General features: G+C 42.3%; 1 protein-coding gene across 1 annotated transcript in view; it reads right to left on the bottom strand.

The window, feature by feature from the left end:
* The window catches only part of Usp22 (ubiquitin specific peptidase 22), a 43,821-nt gene that overhangs the window by 10,779 nt on the left and 8,931 nt on the right, over positions 1–24,111 (bottom strand). The window contains exons 2-7 of the mRNA XM_008821939.3: positions 14,881–15,013; positions 11,805–11,918; positions 7,210–7,311; positions 5,746–5,915; positions 957–1,104; positions 373–478 (exon numbers count right to left, since the gene is read on the bottom strand). Coding sequence (XP_008820161.1) covers positions 373–478; positions 957–1,104; positions 5,746–5,915; positions 7,210–7,311; positions 11,805–11,918; positions 14,881–15,013 — 773 coding nt within the window. The remainder of the gene's footprint in view (positions 1–372; positions 479–956; positions 1,105–5,745; positions 5,916–7,209; positions 7,312–11,804; positions 11,919–14,880; positions 15,014–24,111) is intronic.

Here is a 24,111-nt window from a genome sequence, read left to right as displayed (position 1 = left end):
CCGAGTAAAGTTGCCAGGGGACACCCTGTTGGATGCCACAACAGCAAAGATGACCTCAGTTCAGGCTCCACAGGCCTCCAAAAGGTAGAGCCTTAAGCACTCTGGCAATCTCTTGATTTCTCTTGTGTCTTTTCTGTTTACTTTATTCCAAACAACAATAGAATGGCTGTTTAAATAATACTGGTCCTTGTCTGGTGGCTGGTATAGGTGTGCCACTGTATCAGGTAACCCAGTGATCCTTTTCTAAGGCTAGGCTTTAGGGTTAGGGTTTATACCTTTGTAGCCCATCAAACACAAAACCTTGCTGACAGAGAAATCCAACATGATGTTGGCACAGCCGAGGCAGACTCTAACACTGATCAGAGTGCTTACTGGCAGACTTGGCATGTGACATCAGACTGGAGCCCGCCTGTGAAGATCTGGTCGATGATGCAATTACAGTGGTTGGGGTTGTTGGCCTTCTTCCCATTGTCATCACCTAGGTATAGAGCATGAATGATTACTATCAGTGTGCCATCAAGACAGCAGACAGTAGTACATAGCAGACAGCAAGTCCATATCCACCCAGCAGAGGCAGGAGTGTCAATACTCTATGAAATACATGTACTTCAATGAGAGACCTGACGAAGCTCATTACTTTCTATTAAAGACAGGCCACATATGAAGGTTTGTACCTGTAATCTTGTCTTAGGAGGCTGAGACAAGAGGACCAGAGCTTCAGGCCAGCATAAGTTACACATGAGACCATTTCCAAAAAAATCCAAAACCAATCAATAATAGCAAATTGTGGAGAATTTTTTGGAAGGCAACCAAGCCATTTTCCTTAATGGAAATGAAACATGATTATACAGTCTATAGAACACAGTTCCCTGGGTGTGCACAAGCCCTGTTCTGCTCCCTCTTTAAGGAAACATCCTGCCTATCCCAGCCCAGCAGGGAGATGGCAGCAGGCTCACCTTTGCAGTGCCGGTGGAGGACGTCCAGGGCTGCAATGAGAAACTCATGTGCATCCTGTTGCTCGTAACCAGCCAGGTGCCGGGCATGGGTCCATACCAGATGTAGCAGCTTGTATGGAATGTGTGGCGATCGGTGTCCCGAGTAAAACTGTTCAGAGAGAAGGAAACAGGAAAAGTGGGACACCTGCTAGTCTTGATTGCGCAATAAAAACTTCACAGCTACATGGACTGGGTAAGGTTAGTTTGACCAAACTGGTTCACTTTTTTCTTCCTGCAAACTGTATTTTTATTCAGACTCACTGGATTGAATCTCACTTTCCTTCACTTTATTTCTGCTGATAAGTTCACACAATGAACTGTGCAGGAGGTTTCCATCTTGGCTAGTGCTTGAGCGAGCTTGGAACTGAAAGCTCAGCTGAGATGTAGGAGAAAGGGCCAATGGGTGCATGCCTTTGTAAGTAACACTCTTTCAAACATTATAAATTCTATTCAAAAACCTGTCTAGAATGCACTGTATTGGTTTTGTCTGTCTGTCTGTCTGTCTGTCTGTCTGTCAGTGAGGAGAGCATGGGGTCTGGGAGCTGAGAAGTTCTCAGGCCTCCCAGGAGAGAATTTGGCATTGCAAGGCTAAAGTGCACACTGGATGCAATGATCAATGGCACTGTAATATCTCAAGAGTCAAGCATTCAGCCATACCATAATGCACTTCCCACATTCATTAGACCAGGGCTTCCTAAACTTTTTCAATTGCCACCCCCTTTGCCCAAGAAGCCACTTCAAAGAAATTCACAGTACAAAATAACAGAAGTATATTTGAGGCCACTTCAGAAATTGCAGGAGATTTTGTCTTAATCTCAAGCCAAAATGTATTTAATGTTTTTTTTTTACAAAACTCAGGTCAGGGAGCTGGAGAGATGGCTCAGCAGTTAAGAGCACTTGCTATCCTGCAGAAAACCTGAGTTCAGTTCCTAGCACCCATATGGTGGCTAACAACCATCTGTTAACTCCAGTTTCAGGGGATCTGACACCTTCTTCTAGTCTCTGCCAGCACTGCAGGACACAGGTGCACTTATATACATGCAGGCAAATGCAAACACTCATACACATAAAGTGAAAACAAAATTTAAAAAAATCTTTAAAAACAACCTTAGCCAGCAACTCAAACAGCAATTTAAAAAAACCAAACATTCTAATACACCACAATCTAAAGATAAATGAATTTGATATTTATATACTGAGGAATGATGATAGGAAAATATTAAATGCTTTTGTCTTCTGCAATTAAGCCACTGTTTCCATTAAAGGGGAAAACTTTACAGTAAAAACAGACAACAGCCTTAATTCTTCGCTGAGGGAGGTGTTTCAGGCAGCACTTATTGCTACTGTATGACATGGTAGCACACACCAAAGTGCACATGCTTTGTGCTTAAAACCAAAGCTGTGCTGAAGTCATACCTCAGATCCATCAGGTATATGATTTTGAATTTTTGGTTGTTGTGCATTCAGAAACCTTTTGGTGTTGCTCCCCAACCCCTTTTTGGTGACCTCCATGCTCAGTTTCTGTTGTGACCTGTAGTTTAAAGCTGGGCATTAAACTAATTTTGAATCTCAAATATTCTGTTTTCATATATTACCTATAAAACAACAGTGTATGGGCTGGAGAGATAACATAGTGGTTAAGAGCACTTGTTGCTCTTCCAGAGGATCTGAGTTCTGATCCCAGCACCTATGTCAGCTGGCTCATAAGTGCCTGTGATTCTAGCTCCAGAGATCCAATGCTCTCTTCTGGCCTCCCTGGACACCCACATATGCATACCCTCCATATCACATTTAAAAATTAAAAAAATTTTAAAAACTTAAAAAAAAAAAAGTATATGGTAGGAATCCAACAAAAGTTGACATAAATACCTACTTCTCTCCATGAATGGAGAGCTAAGCCATAGAACAGTTTGTCCTTGGGCCAGTGGAGGGTGGGCAGTAAAAGCTGAGTATTCATTACCTAAAAAGCTTTGGATCAGAAGTATCTTGGATTTCATAGTATTTGCATATATAAGGCATCTTGTCAATGGACCCAACTCTAAACATAAAACTCCAATGAAGGTAATACTTTTTGTGCATGAATCAAAGTTTGTGCACACTTAAATATCACAGCACTAGAGTGGAATTCTCTACTTGTGGCATCATGTTGCTGATCAAAAAGTTTTAGAATATGGACTATTTTTGGTTTTGCTTATCAGATCAGGGATGCTCAACCTCTGCCAGCAACGAACAACTAGAAACTACAACTGAAAACAGATTTATAATAGTGCCCAAACCATGAAGTATTAAGAGGTAGACTGTTTGCACTACTGAAAACCAAGACAGTGATGAAAAATTAATAAACAGGGAGAGATGTCGGAGAGAAACATTTTTCACACAAAACCCTGTACATATCTATGTACTGCATTTTAAAAAAATATTTTATTATTTTTATGTGTATGAGTATACTGCCTGCATGTAGGTAAGTGCACCTGTGTCGTGCAATGCCTGCGAGGACAGAAGAGGCTGCTGTTGGATACCCTGGAACTGGAGTTATGGACAGTTATTAGCTGCTATGTGAGTTCTGGGATTCGAACACGGGTCTTCTGCAAGAACAACCAGTGTTAACCGCTGAGCCATCTCTCCAGTCCCTATGTGTTGCATTTTATAACACTAAAAACTGGAAACCTCCAAATGTCTCTAAACCAGGCAGTGGCAAACTGTACTGTGGCCACAAGATGGAACATTCTTTGGCAACACAGACAGATGGTGCTATTCACATGACCTCAGTGCACCATGGTAAGGAGACACAGCCAAACCCAGAGAGAACTGTGGAATATTTGCATATACATAACCCTAGGGATACCTGACATCCATCCATCCATATGATGTATACAGAAGTGAGGAACTCAGGGGACAGAAGCAGATTGGTGTCACCAGGGACAGGGGGCTGGCTTCAGATGGGTATGAAGGTGGTGGTGTTTTGTGAGTATACATTTGTCAAAACCCACAGATTTACATACTAGAGAGTTCTACCACATACAAATTATACCTCAATAAACCCTGTTTAAAAAATAAACAGGCTGGAGAGATAGTTCAGAGGTTAAGACTACTGGTTGCTCTTACAGAAAACCTGGGTTCACATGGTGGCTAACAACCATTCATAACCTCAGTTCCAGAGGATCCAATGCTCTCTTCTAGCTTCTGCAGGCATTGTACACACATGGTACACTTACATACACACAGGTAAAATATACATCCACATAAAAATAAATCAAAACATTTTTTAAATAAGTTAACAGATCCATCTGTCATGTGTGGATAGTTTTAGTGTCAACTTGACACACATGGATTGAGGGAGCCTCAACTGGGGAATTGCTTCCACTGGACTGGCCTATGGACATGTCTGTGAGGCATCTTCTTGATTATTGTGTGATGTGGGAGGGTCTGGCACATTGTAGGTGGTGCCATCCCTGGGCAGGTGGGCCTGTGTTGCATAAGAAAGCAGGGTGAGCAGGGGCCAGGGGTGCAAGTCAGTAAGCAGTGTTCCTCCATGGCCTGTGCTCCAGCTCTTGCCTCCAGGTTCCTGCCCTGAGTTCCTACCTTGTGCTCCCTGATGAACTGTGACCTGGGAGATGTAAGCTAAATAAACCCTTTCCTCCCCAAATTGGTACTGGTCAGAGTCTTGTCACAGCAATGGAGAGACAAACTAGGACATCACATAACACCTAGTTAAAGCTAATGAACCTTCACTCATCTCTCAGCATACTTCCTTCCTCCTTGTGACCTCCAACAATTTCAGTCTGTTTACTGCCATATCCCCAGTCACCAGTAACCTTCAGGTGTTAGTAATAGGTTAGGCTAGGACAAGAATTGGCAAGTTTATTCTGGAAAGGGCTAGCTATGAGTCATTTACGTCATACAGGCTACCTGTACTCTGTCCACTGCTTGACCCTGGGGTTGTGGCCCAAAACAGCCCTGACAACATGTGAGCACACAAACCTGGTTGCATTCCAATAAAAAACTGACAGAAACAACTGGGCCTGTCTGCTGGTTTCAGTGCAGGCCAGAGAAAGTGTGCCTAGGTCTGCTCAGCGACCTGTAGGGCTGGTGCCCACACCATTAGGGGGGAGGAAGAAAAGGAAAAGCTATTTCAGAACCTGGTCTAAGGTACCTCAGATGGTAGGCACTGAGGCTCAGCCTGAGCAGATCCAACTGTGAGCAAAGTGGAGCCTCAGGGTGGACCTTTGCTCAGGGACAGATGTGGATAGGCATGGCACAAGTGCAGCTGTGATCAGATCAAGGAAAAGATCTTATTCAGCACTGTATCTCTGGGCTGTAGTCTGCAGAGCAGAGGTCTCTGACAAAGCACACTTAAAAAGGTTTGTCCACAGAGAAAGAGACCCACTTTCATTGAGAATGAAGCAGGAAAGGGGCTGGTGCACATCTGCAGGCTTTTCTGAGATGCACCCCATGAGACAACAGAAGTTTCATATGAAACTGTTAGGATTTCTGAGACAAATGTCATCCATACGATGACTATGCTACACCTGCCCCCTTTGAGCGCTCTTCTTATGGGTGGGCAGTGTGTCTCCAAAAACCAAACTAACAACCTATTCTCTACAATCCTTTGGGAGAGCTATGTTTTCCACAGTAGAGCTACATAGCAAACATCTAGCAATTAGGTAAGGTTCTGGAAACTTGTGTTCCCTTATTATCATAAACTCTATTTCACATCTTTTTTAAAAAGAGAAAAGGCAGCTGTACTCACCTCCTGGAAGAGTGAGGACATCTCACAGACCAGGCAGGAGCTGGGACTCTGCATCTCACAACGGTGCCTGTCTGACAGGAAGAAGTCCCTCAGAAGTGGTGTGTGGGTCAGTGCCTGCACGATGCAGTTCATGAAGCATGTGTTTCCCAGGTTGATCAGCCCACGAAGACCTGGATGGGGAGCCATTGAGAGCAGAGCTAGCGGTGCATTGAGCTACAGATACAGGTGCCAGATCCCATGGAAGGTTTCTCTGTATCTACATGACCAGCTCTCTTTCACTTATTCAAGAAGCATGAGAAAAGTAAAAATAATTTAGTATTTTTCTAATTTTTGATAGGAACTGTGGAATGTTCACCACTATTGCTACCCTCCACTTTGCCTTTTATGTTTTTAAAGAATTACCTAAATGTATTTTCTATGAAAACAGCTAGGGCAGAGTGTAGCCTCTCTAATAAAGCAGAGTGCTTTTCAAATATACTCTAAAATATGCCTCTTCCTTTTGAGAAGACTTGGTGAACACCCCCTCACACTGGCATGTCATCTCTTTTCATGAAGACCAGCCTGACCAGAACACACCTGAGTCCCTTCACAAATGCAGACTCTATGGGACCCAGAGAGACCATCTCCATTCATCCCTCTGCATCCTACACCTATAGCAGCCCCTGTAGAGAGCAGGTGCTTGAGACCTGGATGCTGAGAAAACCCAAAAAGGACACTAAAGCAAGACCCAGACAGAATTACCTTGCACTAAGAAAAGCATGGTTTTCTAACCTACTACTATATTCCCTTGGAAATATGGAATTTCTGTCTTTGACATGGAAGGTCTGGTTGAAAAAAACATGTGAAAGATCAATGAAACCAAAGGAGTATTCTCTCCTGCTGGTTTATCTTCACCTCAGGACTACACGAACATTACAGCGCATAGTAAATAACTGTCTAAAACATTCTACCAGGTGTTTCAATAATAGCATATTGGTCTTTAGTATCTCTTGACATATGATGTGCTATTGTTTGTGAGTTGTTTGTTTTTTAACTAAGTGAGACTACAAATGTAGAGAGATGTTTTAGTACCAAGAAGTTCTTTTTTTAAATCCCTAAATTTCAAATTTCCATTTAAGTCTTTCAAACCTCTATTTTCTTGCTGAGTAGCAGAGAACTTTTATTTTCCACTCTTATATACTTAAAAAGTATGAGCACTGCATTTCAATGGACTGTATTGCATGCTTTTTGCTGAAAGCTTTTTTCTGTAAACACAATTGCCTTGATCAGTTTTGCTGTAAACTGACTTAAAAAGATGTACTGTTGATGCTTCTTGATGTATTTTGGAGAAGGGTAATACAATAAAGCTTAAACAGAAAAGAAAAAAAAAAAAGAAAGAAAAGTATGGTTTTCTATTTGACACTAAGGGAAAGAAGTCTAATCAGGACTGAAGACAGAGTACTCTGCGCAGCACCCTTTGCCTACCTATAGTGCAGTTGGAGGTGATCTTCCGCCTCTTTGGGTTGTGTTTCAGCAGCTCCAGCTCTCGTTTGGTTGGTTCCCAGGTTGAAAACTTCTCTCCAGCACCTAAGTAGATGGAGGACAGAATCAGGTGCTGTTAGCTAAGTTCTCTTGATATATTTTATAAATAAAAGCTGTAATGACATGATACGTGCCAGACTGAATTTCAGAGGGGAACCCATTTTAACACCTTACTGTGCCAGATCATTAACAGGAGCTTCTCAGTGCACGTCTGTGAACATGCCACATTTCCTGAGTCAAAACACCAGACACTAATGTTTCTCAAATGTCTTGCATCCTGGCTACAGAGATGGCACCATTGGCTCCAATGGGAGTGACCTAGTAACTGTGATAAAGGCTCTTCCTGCAACTGTGACTGTCGGAAAAAATGGTACTTCTGAGGTTGAGGTTCTGTGGTAAAACACTTGACTACCACATGTGAGGTATCTTTTTTTTTTTTTTTTTTTTAAGGCAGGGTCTTCCTGTAGCCCCAGCTGGCATGGAGTTTGCTACGTAGACCAAGCTGGCCTCAAACTCATAGAGATCCACCTGCCTCTGCCTCTACTGAGGGACTCTTTCATGCTACTTTAAATTTCTGCATAGTTGAATAAATTTTTAAGAGACAGCATCTCTTGGCCAGATGGAATCAGAAAACGATTTTGAAAGAATTGTTTTTGTTTTTTAACTTTTTTTGAGACAGGGTCTTTCACTATGTGCCCTGGCTAGTCTGACATTTGCTATGTTGACCAGACTGGCCTTAAACTCACAGAAATTTGCCTGCCTCTGTCTCCTGAGTGCTGGGATTAAAGTCATGTACCACAACACCAGGCCAAAAGAATTGTTTTATCTCAGCATATGCATTTCTCAGCTCCATGGTTCAAATGTCCCGCACAAAGTAATAATGCATCCCCACACAGTGGTGACATGGTATTGCTTTGAGGATGACAGAATTGAAAATATAAGTCAAAGAGACTGTTCTCTGGAAATGACCTGTTAAACACACATAACTCTGCTCACTGAGAGCACCTGTTTCTGTTCTCCTCTCAAAAAAACAGGTGCCTTACTAATGGAGAACAGCCAAGTCAGGGCTGTGATCTATGTTCCCCTTGAACTGCTTGAGATACAGGTGCTCATTGGTAAAGTGGGGAACACCAAGTCCAGCACTATTAATGCAGACCACTGTGAACCTCTGTAGGACAAGAAAAGTGGTAAAAAAAAAAAAAAAAGTCAGGGAAAACAAGAAGAATAAAGAACAGAGCTACATTCTACTGTACCTGTGACTATTTGGCTGACAGCACACACAAGGACAGAGACAGGAACATGGAACCTATGGTTCCACAAGAACTACAAAACACTGCCAGGAGTGCAGGAGTCTAAGCTAACTCTGGAGACTTGGCAGTTCCACTCTCCATTCAGCAATGCCACTGCCAACTCAGATTTCACACTGTAGGTCAGAGTTTGAACAGAGACTTTACAACAATCAGGAAAATGGCTCCTTCCTACAAGGAATTGATATGTTTACTTTTGATAATAAGGCAGAAAGAACACTTTCTAGAATTCTGTGGTGCCAATGATGAACCACTGGTTGGGGATCTTTGTGGACAGTCTTTCATCCTGAATGATGTGAGTGGAGACACTGATGCTCTAAGGGTGGGGCTAAGCTGTATTCTCAAACTTTCCCTGAGAGTGCCAGTTTTGTCTTCTTTCCTGGCAGAGGCAGAGTCCCACAGCAGTTGCAGCCAGAGGGAGGCATAAGCAAGAGGAATGCCTTAGAAAGAAGCACTAGGACGCCTGGCAGGGCTGTCACCATGGTAAGAAAGGAATGAGCTATTGGAAGACCTCATCCACTATCAGAACCCTACCTACACAAATGTAGCATTGGCTGACACCTCTGCCCCCTAATGTCTCACTGTCTCATCAACTTCTGCTCTCCCTAGACCTGAAGGCTCACTGATGTGAGACCTATGGTAAGAATGGAGGAGACTAGGGTGTTGACAGAAGAGCGGCTCACTCCACTCCAGAGAAGAACCAGTACCTATCTCTTAAACGACTTTTGTTTCTTCACTTCTATAAGTTGTATGCCACAAGAAAGGTACAGAGAAATAAAGCCAAACTGCAGTAACCTGTTCTTTCACTAAATTTTGGTCTTCTGTTTTTTTCCTTTCAGAATGCAGGAAATGTGCCTGAGAGTCCAGGTACTACTGTAGAACCTAGTTCATTCTCGAAGCTTTGGCTCCCCTACCCAGGAGGAAGTTTGTGGTTTCCCAGTTGCTGGATTGCCAAAGCTGTCCTAGTACTCTGGGTGTTATATGTCTACGAACACATACTGATGAACTGGCAGAGGAAAAGAGCTTTTGGGTTTGACCTGGTTTTATTTTGAAGAATACTCTAATTGCTCAGTTTGGGCATTTGAACAGTTCCTGATAAAGTCTCAAAAGTCCTGACCTTGGTTTGTTTTGGGTTCCAGACACCAATTTGTAAAGAAATATGGAGAGAAACCAGACACATTTGAAGTTCTGTAGTTTTGGACACTCCTTGAGCTATCGGAATACTGATAGAGCAATAAATGCTCTTAGCCACTGAGCCATCTTTCCAGCCCTTGAAATCTTTTTAATAAGTCCATTTATAGTCACTGATACTATTTTCTAAAACTTATCTGAGGTCTGAAAAAATCATTAAACATTTCTAAATTTTGCTTCAAAAGTAAAAGCAACTGTATTATAATCAGTGACGTTGATTATTCCTGAATTCTTTGTATGCCTATGATCCTCCAAGCTACAAACCTAAAGTGCAAAACTTAAAAACACTTGATCAAACTGGTGTCACCCAAACTAATTAATGCCAACCTTTTAATAGCATGTTTGTTTCGAGTTATGTTATGGTTGATTTTTGAGCATAAATCAGTCGATGTACCCAAGCACACTATATTCTAAGCAGGGCCACTCTAATGAGTAAAAGGATTAAGCAAGCGTTAGCTGCCTATGGAATCCTGATATAATTCTATAAACAGTGGAAATAACTAGCCTGTTTTGTAAATTGCTAAGCTTTCTTTGGTTTCCCAATATCTTTATAAAACTTTAAAAAAGTTTTTGCATTACATTTATATTTATTTATTTAATTTATTTAGTGTCTGCAGGCGTGCACATATGTCCCTAAGCATGTGCTGAGGTCAGAGGACAACTTGTGGGAGTCAACGCTTTCCTTCCATCCATCATGTGGGTCCTGGAGATTAAACTCAAAATTTCAGGCTTGGCCAAAGCACCTTTACCTGCTGAGCCATCTTGCTGACCATGAAACATGGTTGTTGCTTGTTAGTATTTTCCTTCAAACATGTTTATATTTATAACAGATAATATGCTAAGGAGCCTGAACTTAAATCTGACTTTCAAAGCCAAGAATAAGGGATGTTTCCAGACCTACCACCTATCAAAGAGAAGGTGTGCAAGGACCTGGAGGCAAAGAATCCTTGAAGTGCAAAAACAAAAGGGAACTTTTTCATCCCTTAGATTCAATATTCTAAAAATCTTAAGAATAGACTGCAGGTAAATTCAGTCTAGGAAATATTATTTCTTTCAAAACCTTGCAGTTGCTTAGGATTACAACAAGGAGAGGAAAGTCTTTTTGGCATTAACTCTCTGTCTTCTTCCCCAAGATGGGAATCAGATCTGATGGGAGGAAAAAAAAAAATCTCAACTCAACAATAAGGGGAAACTGAGAATCAGTGATGTCTTCAAAACTTGTACAGAACAGGGAGAATCCCCAGAAACAAAATGACATGCTGGTACATAGAGTAGAGGCTGGACTACAGAGATCAGCAAGACTGGAATCACTGGGCCAGCCCTTCCGTAAGCCGTAAAAGCCAAGAGATTATCTTTTGCAAGGTTACCTGATGCTATTCTTATTTCTCTTGTTATCTGCATGCAACAGTTTCCATTCTGAAAAACCCTGATTTGGTGGCCCAGAGCAGTAGTTCATGGTGTGTCTTTTAGGCATGGGCATATTTAAAATTTTCTTTCTTTTTTTGTAGTGCTGGGAATCAAACCCTAGGCCTTGTACATGCTAAATAAGTATTCTACCACTGAGCCAGACCCCAATATTTCAGGCATTTTCATACAAGTCCAGCAATAAACAGCACAACATCCCAACCCCTCAAGACTGAGAAATGAGTAAGAACCAGGGGCTATAACAGTACAGGTGACTTCCCATGGTGAGATGGAGACATGTGGAGTACTGGCAGTAGAAGAGCCATCCATCCTCCACCAAGAAAGAACCAATATCCCATCTATCAGCTAAATCTGCATGTTTCCTGGCTTCTTTTCCATCATTTCTATAAGTAGTATGACTGCCACAGGAAAATCAGGAGGTTTTCTTTTTTTATTATTATTTCCTATTTGGCCAACCTACAATAAAACCAGTTTCCTTTGCTAGTTTTTGTCTCCCCAATTTTTTTCTTAGAATGAAGTGAGTAGTGAGCCTCAGAACTCAAGAACAGCTATGGACAGGAGCTCACATAGTAACACTAAGATACAAGCTGGTAGAGTAATTTAGGCAGAACCCACCTTGCATCTTCCAAGCCTTGCGCTGCTCCTCTTTGGCAATAATTTCTATGTCTTTGTCGTAGATGTAGTCCTGACACAAAAAGCAGTATATACCTCCATATACCAGGTCAATAGCTGCAGACACAAAGTAGGGAAGAAATATAAAATTCAATTTAGCATGGAAAAGTAATGCTTTAGGCAGCTGAACATGGGAACCAAGCGTTCCAGACACTAGATGCCTGTACCTTCTTCCTACTCTAGTCAGTGCCTCAGACCCAGAGGAGCTCCTATCATAATGGTTCATCCAGGGTAACGGAACACATGTGCAGTTCTGGAAGCATCCTTGAGGGTTAAGTGAGAATGGGAGGTTCATAAGTGCCTTGTAAATGACTAACACTCTGCTTCATCTGTGCAAGAAGAGAGTGAATATTCACATATTATTTTAGGTTCCCAAGGGTTCCCAAGCCACCTTACTGGGGAATGAAGCTTTGCTACATCCAGAATTCCTCACGTTATCACAAGGAAGGCAACAGCTATTTGCTGTTTCTCTTGTTGTCTGGGCTATTTGCCACTCTTTCTCCAGGGACAGTAGGGAATAGTTTGTATTCAGAAAACCTTCAACTTCATAGCCCAGAAAACTAATATAAAAGTATCTGCTCTAATTGCTATTTCAAAAATTGGGGTTATCTCACTAGAATTGGAATTGCTGGATCATAGGATAAGCTCCAGGTGTAGCTTTCTGAAGAACTGCCACTCTTTCTACAGCAGGTATACCACTGAAATAATTAAAGAATCCCCCCCCCACCCCATCATAATGGAATAGGAACGAATCTAGAAATAACAGAAAAAAACCTGGAAATTTTACAAATGTGTAGAAACATTCTCCAATGACCCAAAGAAGAAATTTCTGGGGGGGGGGGGGCGGGGGAAAAAAAAAGAAATCTCAGGAAAATTAGAAAATACTTTAAGAGAAATGAAAATGAAGAGATTTGGGAAGGAGGGTGGGAAGTGACAACGTAAACAGTGCTAAAAAGGAAACTGATGGCTGTAAATGCTTACATTAACTAAGAATCAATCCAAATGTGGTACCTGTAATCCCAGTACTCTGAAAGCTGAGGTAGGAGGTTCTTGAGTTGGAGGCCATTCTGGGCTACATGGCAAGACTCTGTCTCAAAAACAAAGCAATAGCTTGGCATGGTGGCACACGCCTGTGATGCTAACACTTGGGACATGGAGGCATCAGGAGTTCAAGGACATCCTTGGCTACATAACAAGTTTGAAACCAGCCTGGGATACCAGAGACTCTGCATCAAAACAATAGCAACAACAACAAATTTAATATAAAGTAACAGTAACAAAAAGAACATGGTACTGTATATGCCATATATAATCAGTGGACAGAATGGAGTCCAGAAATGAGCCTTGTAGATATGGTCAAGTGACTTTTCATAAAGTGTGTCAAGATTATCCTGGGAAAAGGGCAGTCTCCAGAGAATGGTGCTGGAAACATTGGATATCCATATGCACAATAGGAATTACCTAATATCACATACAAAAATAAACTTACAACTGATCAAAGACCACACGGTAAAAGCTACAATTATAAAATGCTCGTGAGGCAGAGGCAGGTGGATCTCCATGAGTTCAAGGCCAGCCTGGTCTACATAGTGAGTTCCAGGACAGCTGGGGTTACAGGGAGACCCTGTCTCAAAAAGACCAAAAAAAAAAAAAAAGGAAAAAATACATTTCCAATTTCCCATTACTCTTTTAAGTAATAACACTGAGTCAGAGCCCAGACAGACTAATGTCCTAAGATGGTCTGAGAAGAAACCACTTAGGACCATATTTCTGTCATCAACAACAAGAATCTATATTAAGTAGATACCACAGGATCTATCACACCTACACACTATTCTGATGAGCATTTTCATTTCATCACTCAATATAAAAATCATCACTAGAGCTCAGGGTGTAACTGAATGGAACCACATCTGCTTAGCACATGAGACCCTCGGTCCAACCCCCAATACTGCAAAAAATAAGTAAATAAATAAGACATCACTAAGTCTTTTTCCTTGGGTTTACAGCTCACAGGAGTCCTGTAATGCTATTAGCTCTCCTCTCCAAAAGGCCAGTTAACTCACTGTGACAACCTGAGCCCTCAACCCCAAGCACCTTCTTGCAAACAGCTGCTATTACTAGCTGCAAATGAGACATGTCCATTAGGGATAAATGAGTGTGTGTGGTGTATATGTGTATATAAAAAATTATATATATATATATATATATATATATACTTAAAAAACACCACACAAAAGTAAAGAATGGATTGTTTTGTGAACTTTCATACTCTGATCTTTCACACTTAATATGAACTAGCATCATGTCACCTAAGAAATTAATGTTTTCTTTACATAATGATAGCTACTTCAGAAAACATGTCAACAGCCTCCATAGTTAACAGAAATCATCTCACTTCTTTAAAATGACGCACTGCCTGTGAATCTCCATTAAACCGGCGTTTCCACCCTTTCCTCTGTGTGCTGATTACATGGAGCATGAAGGTACCAGACTCACAAGCAACTTCACAAACTTGTGTCGTACTGTTAATTCAACAATTTCCAGAGAGCACATTACAAATTTTAGGAGGAAAGGTTTAAAAATACCTTACTAGAATTGCTAGGCCCAACATGCACTCTGGCTTAAGAGCCCATCAAACTGACTTGCTGAAGGACACCCTAAAAACTCAAACATCTAACTTACAAAGCAGTATTGTGTAGGAGAAATATTTAATAACCACAGTCAGAAAATAAAGAGTAAAAATTAATTTCACGTGACCCCTAAAAATAGGGTGAGTCTGAGCTATAAAGCATTGGTACACTCAGGGTCAGATAATACTGAGCTAGTTTTTCATGGACCTGCATTACTGCAAACAATGAATACACATCATGTGACACAATGTAACACCAGCTGAAAAAACTTACAGCAAATGGCACCACCCACCTGAGCTCAGTTTCACAAGGAGGGTACAGCACTTCATGGAAGAGTAAGTGCAAACTGGGGCAAAGACTCTTCCGGCTTCAAGAGGGAAACTTACCCAGGTTGTGCCGCTTGGATTTTGCATGGTCGTGGATGTGTTTCTTTGTGAAACAGCCAAAGAAGACACAGTAGAGGCAAGAGTGGAGCCGGTTCAGGTGGATGCCACAGACATGGCAGACACAGGACTTTGCCTGAAATTCAGAGGAAGAATTAATGAGTGGTATGGAATGCAACAGGAGTTCTCAAGGGGAACAGGAGTCCCAGTCAAACGATCCACAATCATGACAGCAGCGGGAAGAAGAAAAGGAAATTCTTCTTGCTCTTTTGACACTAAAGACATCACACTATTCTTCCAATTTTCCCCAAAGTTACTTAGTTCAGTTAGCTCAAAACCAGTTCAATATGAGAAGAGCTACTATAATGCCCACCGCATTCCCCTACCAAGTCCTAACAATCCCTTCCATTCCAGCCAGCAACTCATACCAAGCCACCCTTAACCTGGGGAAGAGTTGGAGGTTCGACAATCAAAAAAAAAAAAAAAAAAAAAAAAAATAAAAGTTTAAAAAAAAAAAAAAAAAAAAAAAAAAAAAACCTGTAGAAAAGAGGGATATGAATCAAAGCAATACACAGAAACAAAAAAAGGATCAGTCTACTGTCAAGAAGCAGACCACAGAAACCTAGTTACTCAAGCACAGCAAATACGAGGACAGTGGTAGACAATTCTATGGGCCTGCACTACCCAACAATGTGCCAGCTTGCAGCATGGCAGGCCAGGTGTGGAAAGAAGAGCCATGACAACATTATGGAACTCCCGCTGGGCAAGTGGGGCACAATTTGGACATCAAAAGTAGTAGAATGAATTATTTACAGCTAATTTTAAAAAACGAATCCTAAGTCCATAGTGAAATGAATACTAGACATAAGCATGCACACTAGCTTTCTCTTAAAGTCTACTTCACAAGAAAATTCCATCTAACAACTTCACTGGGAAGGATAAACCACAATCAACCACAGGATGATTTTATAATCATCACAGTAATAATTGACTTAAACAAGGATCATTCATGGACACTAAAAACAACTACGTAAAATACTAGTGATAATCCAGGAACAGGTCAAATACCCACTAGTCAATGAACAGATTAAACAATGTCATTCATTACCCTACAACAAAAAAGACATAGCTGCCACGTAATCACATGTGGAAGAAGCCAGACACAGGTTACAAAAATACATAGGCCAACCTATGTAGATACAGCTGAAATCTTCATGGGCTAGGGGTAAGGGTGGAGCAGATGACAAATGAACCAAAACTTGATGAAGACAGGTAGAGATTGCACAGTACTGACTGGACAAACTTCTCTCCAGCATCCAGCTGAGCCATCACCTGTGTGGGTCTGCAGTGCTGGGGGCTGGCACATCCTTGGTGTTGTGCATGTGTATAACTTTATAACTGCACTGCATTTGTTGTGATTGAGTTGCTAGGTTCCAGTAGTGTTTCTTGGCAGCAGACTGTGCTTTTTTCTCTTTCCTGTATATAGCTTTGCTTTTTTCCCTTCTCTGTGACTTTTTTTTTTTTTTGCTTCTAAACTCCTGCTCTTAAGTATGGATCTTCTGGAGTACCCCCCTACATGCTGAAGGCTTGGTTCCTAGCCTATTATACTATTAGGAAAGAGTTGAATTTTAAGGGTTTGGGGCCTAGTAAGAGGAAGTTAGGTCACTGAGGGTCTCCCTTGGCAGGAAATATTGAGCACCCCCCTCTGCTTGGCCACCATGAAATGGTGGGTACAGGTGACCCTATCCTCTATATCATGAATGAATTTCAACATACAGAACACTGAGAAAAAAAAGCTACACAAATAAGTACATATAGCATGCTACCATCACATAACAAAGGCAGGCAAGGTAACCGAATGTCATGAAATTTGGATTGGTAGACACCTATGAAGGTGAGGGTAAGGCTGGAAAGGGTGAGATGGGGCTCTCTCCACTGTGGTGGTCTCTTAGGGTTTTTTTTTTAAAAAAAGTATTCTACTATTTTTAATTTTATGTGTATGACTGTATTGCCTGCATGTATGTAAGTACACCCATACCATGCAATGCCTGCAGAGGTCAGAAGAGGATGACAGATTCCCCAGGAACTGGAGTTACAGACAGTTGTTAGCTGCTACATGGGTGCCAGGAACCAAGCCTGGTCCCCTGCAAGAGTAGCCAGTGGTCTTAACTGCTGAGGGAGAGAAAGAGAAAAAGAGAAAGAGAAGGGGGGGGAGGCAGGCTAGGGCCTCAATATTTCCTGCCAAGGAAAGACCCTCCAAAGTTTACTACTTCTACTTTTATTTATCTGTATGAGTGCACAAATGCCACGACACATGTGAGGAGGTTAAAGGACATTTTTTGAGAGTCAGTTCCATGTGGGTCCCAGGGATTGAACTCTGGCTTAGAAGCAAGCACCTTTACCCACTGAGCCTTCTTGCTAGTCGGTCTTTTATGTTTATTCTGTGAAATCATGATGCACTTTGTGTAACAGGATGGCTAAGACCGCAGAATACAAAATAAACAACACAAAGAGGTGTCCTACATATGTATACTAAGAGTTAATAAATGAAATTCTGTGGGGGGAAAAAAAAGATGAACATATCTGATTGGAAGGGCATGGAGGAAGGGGAAAAATCAGAAGAGTAAAAAGCTTCAAATTCTAGGGCCTCTGTGGAACAAACACATTTCTTATCAGGGGTACAATTTCAGCATATGAAATGAGAATCCTTTAGATTATTTAAAGAGAAAGTCCTCATGGAGTAGCTTGCTTCTCCCTCCCCAGGTGACTGCTTAGTAGTATACAGATCTGTACAATGAGACCAGAGTGCTGAATTGCATAGTGTGCCACCTGCATGGAAGATGCATCTTTCTGGGCAGATGGATTTAAAAAGCCAGGACAGCTTCTCTTTCTAACATTAATAACTAGGCCAATAATGGCATTTGCATTGAATATAGAAAGTGGTCTCCAATAGTCATGAAATCCTCACTTCAACAAAGCATGGTGGCATACAGTTATAGTTCCAGCACTTTGAATGCTAAGGCAGGAGGATTGCCATGGGTTTGAAGACAGCATGGGCTACACAGGTAGACCCTGCCTTGAAAACCAAATAACGGGCTGGAGAGATGACTCAGTGGTTAAGAGCACTGACTGCTCTTGCAGAGGACTTAAGTTTGATTGCCAGCACCGACACAGAGGTTAACAACCATCTGTAACTCCAGTTCCAGGGGAATCTGATGCCCTCTTCTGACCTCTGAAGGCTCTACATGACACAGGTGCACTCACCCATATACAGGCAACATACCCATATACATTAAAAAGATATTTTAAAAACCAAAAAATTATTAATATAATCCCGCTTTATGGTTTTTGTATTATTTCTTTAACACTGTTCTTTTGAGTCACCAGCCACGAGTTATTCAAATAGGTCTATACAACTAAACTCTTCTTCCTTCTATAAGTTCCCTAGCACTGAAAACAAAACAAAACACCAAGGGTAACTCATAAAACGCACTGTAGGTTTGAAACCAAAAGTCATGTTTAAGCAAAGGTAGGTGTTAATACCCAGAACCTGTGTGTGTTACCCTATTTGGAAAAAGTTAAGGAAATGACACTCAATTGTCTGGTCAGTTCTAAATGTTATCACAAGGATCCTCCTAAGAGAGGCAGAGAGGGATGGGAACAGAAACCATGCCCATGTGAAGACGAGGCGGATAGGAGACTGGGTCCTCCTGGAAGAGACTAGCATAGATTCTTCCCGGAGCCCCTGGAGGAAGAGCCCTCCCAACAGCTCACTCTGGCTTTCTGGACTTGGGGTCTGGGAGAATTCCTCACTGCTGTTCTACAGCACTCTGTCATTTGTTATGGCAGCCACAGGACAGTGACACAGACTTCACATCAGCTATTTTCCTAGCTCCCTTTTCACAATATTGTTAAATTCCAAGATGAATTCTGGAGCTACCATCAAGGCTTGAGTTACAAATCCAACAGGCAACAGTCATAGAGGCATTAGTGAGTGCCCAAGGTACTGGTATGGCCTCTGTGGAGCGGGCAAGGTTTCTAGAGCTTGTAGTTGTTGAGCTAGTGGCCAGTTAAGTCACCCTGCCTTGACAGCCTCATGTCCAGAGGCAGGACCCTCTGGGTTCTAAAGGCTCGTGGAAACTGGCAGAACTTAAAACAGACCACTCAGGCAGCTTTGTCTCATAAATTATCTCCCACAGCCTGCAAACAACCCTGATAGACACCAAGGATGTTCCATCTTTTTTAATTTTTTTGTTAGCACGTAAGTTTCATTATGACATTTAATACGTATTTATCACTGTACTTTGCTCATATCCGCCCATTACCATCCCGCCCTCTCTGCCAATGGTGCCCCTCTGCTTTCATGTTATGGCTAGATGCATTCTACAGGTGAGAGAGATCATGCAATACTTGTCTGAGCCTAGCTTAGTTTAATGACTACTTTCTGTTCTACCCATTTTCCTGCAAATGTCACAATCATATTCTTTACAGCTGAAAAAAATTCTACTGTGTATGCCTCACATTTTCCACATACATCTACTAATAGGCATCTAGGCTGGTTTCTTGACTATTGTGGCTAGTGCTGGAGAAACAGGGATTTATGTCTCTGGTATGCTGATTTAAGAGTCTGGGTAAGTACTCAGTAGTGTTTAAATACTCAGCTCTATTTTCAGGTTTTTTGTTTGTTTGTTTTTGTTTTTTTGAGAAATCTTATACTGGTTTACATAATTACTGGTTTATACAGTAGCTGCACGAGTATACCGTCTCACCAGTAGTGTATAAGGGTTTTTCTCCCACACATCCTCACCAGCATGTGTTACTTATTTTCTCAATGACAGCCATTTTGACTGGGGTGAGATGGAATTTCAATGAACTCTCACAAAATCTGCATTTCTCTGACGGCACCTGAGGGGCCAAGTGGGTTCCTAAAGGGTGTGTGCTGACAATCTGAAGCCTTTACACATGGCCATGAGGCTGACCATTACCTGATCTAAGGATACTGGAACCAGGACTCAGCTGGACAGAGAAGTTATAGATAACCTCATGCACTTCATAATATGAACACAAGGAACTTCCTGAAATAAGACATGTGCACAAATTAGTACACTTGTCTAATTCTTAGCCAAGTCACCATATCCCAATAGTAATGAGCACACCAGCACCCTTAGGCTGGTTTCTGATTCATCCCCCCCACCTTCTTTCCCCCCTCCTCTCTGAGACAGGGTATCCCTGTAGCCCAGCTAGCTTGGAACACACTATGTAGACCAGGCTGGCCTCCACCTCTGCCTGCCTCTGCTGAGCTTAAAGGCATGTGCCGCCACACCCAGTTGATTCTTTTAAGGTCCAGGTTGATTTTGAACTGGATATGTAGCCAAGGATGGCTCTGAATTTCTGATCCTCTTGTCCCCTGTTCCCAAGTGCTGAGATTACAGATTTGTGCCACCATGCCCAGCTCCATACGTTGGCTTCTAATTTCATTTTCCAGTGAACAAAACCAGGAATCTTTGGAGAAAAGAAGTCTAAGGTCAGAGCAGAAACTACATTATAGAGGAGCTCTGCAGTGTATACAATGTGTAGAGTAAGAAAGAGGTGCTCAAGAACCATGTGGAGCTCCTCAGGAGGCACAAGGTTCACTTGGGCTCAGGAGTTTGAGGCCAGCCTGGGCAGCAGAGTAAGGCCCTATCTCAAAAAATAAAAAAAAAAATAAAAAAATAAGTAGCAAGAGAGCGAGAGTGAGAGAGAGAGAGAGAAAACCCAATCAAATCAACCAACTCCCCAAGATGTCTATGTGGAAAGGATATAAAAGCTGCCAAGGGAAAGGCAGACAGTGGCAGAAGGGGGGAGGTGCTGAGGCACAGAGTGGTAAGCTTGTCTTGGTGACAACTGTGGCAGGAGGAGAGAAGGGCCCAGGGTATGCTGGTATGGTGGTTAGAGCCTGCTACTCTGCCTGCACTTCCTGGCTGGGCTTGGTCTGACACCTGGAAATGGATTTGGCCACACTAAAGTCATGCTGCCTCTCCTGTGGTCCTAACCACTACTTTTTCATGCTTTGCAAGCTCCTGCTAGAAATGCATTCCCTGGATCAGCTGAGGAGTAGGGGACCAACATGTCAGACTCAGAAATTCCAAGTCTTGTGCTGTGATATGCAGTCTGGGAATTGCCTACATTAGCATCTATGACCACCAAGGTTATTTCAAAGTCAGTCATTCCACATCAATTCATGAAATTTTAAAACAGCAGCAAGAATTTCTGGACCTAGATTATTTGAAACACTCACTAGAGTTTACAAATGGTAACAACAAAGAGCCAAGTTATAAGTTGTCATTTGGCAGTGAAGGTGCTGTCCTTAGATGGAAAGACAGGTGTTCTAAGAGCTGCTCAAGACTTTTGCCAGTTCATAGACAGGATCCTCAGATGTGGAGGTACTATCTGAAATGTTTACCTGGCTCTGCTTCGTTTCTATGTTCCTGGTGTGGTACAGAAGTCTGGTCCTGTGGATGACATTAGGTTTCCTTCCTGGCAGATCAGACTGTCTCTGTGCCTTCCCAGGTATAAGTTGGGGACTTTTGTTCTGTCCTAGAACACATATTTTATTCCCCCCCCCCCCCCCGAGTGCTGGGAATAAAATTCAGAGCGTCATAGCATTCTGCCATAGAGCCACATCCCTAGCCCACAAACTTTAGTATTTATTTATTTATAGACAGGGTTTCATTATCTAACCCTGGTAGGCCTGGAACTCAAAATGTGTACACTAGGCTGTCCTCAAATTCACATAGCTCTGCCTGCCTCTGTCTCCCAGAGTGCTGGAATTAAAGGCATGGGCTGCCATGCCTGGCCCAATATTTTCCATCTGTGGTTGGTTCAATGTAGAACCTGCAGATTAAGAGAGCAGGCTGTCCATCAATCTTTATAAAACATGATAGAAGCAAGAACATTTGTTACTTGAATCAATCTCCCTGTCTCTACCATTAAGGGCTTATACCACAAACACAGGGCTGACTGCTTAAGCCACTCTGTCTCAGGCAGTGTCCAGAGGCCTCCCCTGTAATGATACTCCCCTTATACTGACACACTCTTAAACTTTGCATGAAACTTTACATTTCCCTCCTTCCAGCTACCTGCCTTGTCCCACAGGCGATGGTGCATACTCCAGGTGCATCTCACATTTGAGGTCCTGCCTGAGATTACTCCTTTCTAAACTAATCACCAGACTTATAGTTACCACTTTGCTGTTTGGCACCTACTGCTTTAAGTGGTCAATTCCAACATCAAATCCTGAAGACAAATTCCTGCAGCAGCTCAGAGTTGACTGTGAACTGAGAGTGAAAGTCATGCCCCTTCCCCCCCAAAAAGGACTTGTCTTTTCCTCGAAAGTGTGTCCAGTTTGAGGCCAGCTTGGGCTACATGAGTTCCACATCAGCCTGGGCTAGTGTGAGACCTCGTCTTGAAAAAACATGGAAAGAAAACCATAAAAAGAAAGGAAAAGGTGAGGGGGTGGGGGTGTGGTAGTGGTATGTGTATAGGGACGGACAGAAGGAGAAGCAGCCCAGTCTTCAACTCCTTAAAAACTGGTACTAAAAATTCAAGCACAGAGTTGGGTGTGCCTTTAATTCTAGCACTTGGGAGGCAGAGGCAGGTGGATCTCTGGGAATTTGAAGTCAGCATGGTCTACATAGTGAGCTCCAGGCCAGCTGGGGCTACAGGAAGACCCTGCCTCAAAAAGACAAAATAAGTAAATAAATAAATAATTCAAGCACAGAAACTCAAGAAAATGCTCAAGTACAAGCATCTACCCTCTCTATTCCCAAATCAAACCTTCCCTAAGAATTTTCACCCTAAAGGCTTAGATCTTTAGAAGGCTTCCTTCAGGTTATCACTCAGATTAAACCAGAATTGATAATAGTCCAGAATTACCAATAGTACATGACCATTTTTGTCTTGTGGTCAAGTGTTATTTGGGGAAAATATTCAATGTATTACAACTTAAATGTACTGTTTTGAGGACAAACTAGAGTAAAACTTAAGAGTCAAAAAAAGGATTAATGATAATTTTAAAAACATTACCATTTCTCAAACATGTCTGCATACCTATTCATGGCCAGTTTCTATCTTTATATACAAACCCTGAAGTGGTAAGAAATTCATTACATACATAGACTACACACCAGAAATACAAACGTAGATTGTGAAAGGTGATGATACTGGGTCCTAAGCCCAGGGAACATTGTTACCTTCAGAGTTCAAGGGTCTAACTGCCATTTAAGCCTAACCTGGTCAGAAAGCAATCAAACCAGATGTCATTTCTCATTCTCTGCCTATCAAAAAGAGGAAACTTTGGATTAAAAATAATGATAATCTAACCTCCCTCTGCTTCCCAGGGCCTGCACGACATGCAGGCCTCCCACAGGCCTCTCTCCTGGGTAAGTCCATTGAGCCCTCCACGCCTTGACTTCCCCAGCCTCAATCACCCTCCCACCTCCCCCACCCATCTCTTCTCCTAGCGTGGGACCTGTCCCATTTCTTGATTTGGCGCCCCAGACACCGGGGGAATGACTACTGCTTCCTGATCCTTTGCATCCAGACCAACCCCGTTCCTTCTGGGGTCCCTAGGAGCCCTCGGGGCCTGGTCACGCACTCACTTCCGTCTGCTTCCCTGGGCTGCACAACCCACCAGCCTCTTTCCTGGACGCTGGGGCTGACCTTTCCTCTTTCTGATCCTTTGCATCTAGACCAACCCAGTTTCTCAGTGCAGACCCCAGGAGTCCTTGGGGGCCTCTTCCCGCCCCCATCTCCCTTTGCATTTCTGGGTGGCATGGCCACCAGCTGCTGCCCTAGACCAGTATCTTTCCTGGGCCAGGCTCCCAGGCCAGTCCAACCCCCAAATTTCTGAGGCCAAAATCTTTCCTGGAGGGATCCAGACCTTAGGAGAAAGCATGAGAGCATCTGATCCTCATCTGACTTGGGCCTCTGTGGGAACTCCTGAAGACAAAAGCGATCTGGCCACTCCAATAAAAATCAAAGAGAGAACCAGAAGCTTAGACGAACCAGCTTTTCATGCCCAAAAAGTAAACCACAAAGACACACAGAGTTTACAAAAAGAAGCAGACCTAAACTTGAAGGCTTGAGTCTCACACAAGAATCAGAAACTATGAAGGAAATTGACATGTCAAAGTCATAAAGAAAAAATAATAACATGAAAAACCAAAATAACATATCCCCACCAAATACCAATAG

This window comes from Nannospalax galili, unplaced genomic scaffold (assembly GCF_000622305.1).
Source record: "Nannospalax galili isolate Female #2095 unplaced genomic scaffold, S.galili_v1.0 scaffold1448, whole genome shotgun sequence".
Classification (NCBI taxonomy): domain Eukaryota; kingdom Metazoa; phylum Chordata; class Mammalia; order Rodentia; family Spalacidae; genus Nannospalax; species Nannospalax galili.
The sequence above is the reverse complement of the archived record's forward strand: the minus strand, read 5'-3'. Positions and strand labels throughout refer to the sequence as shown.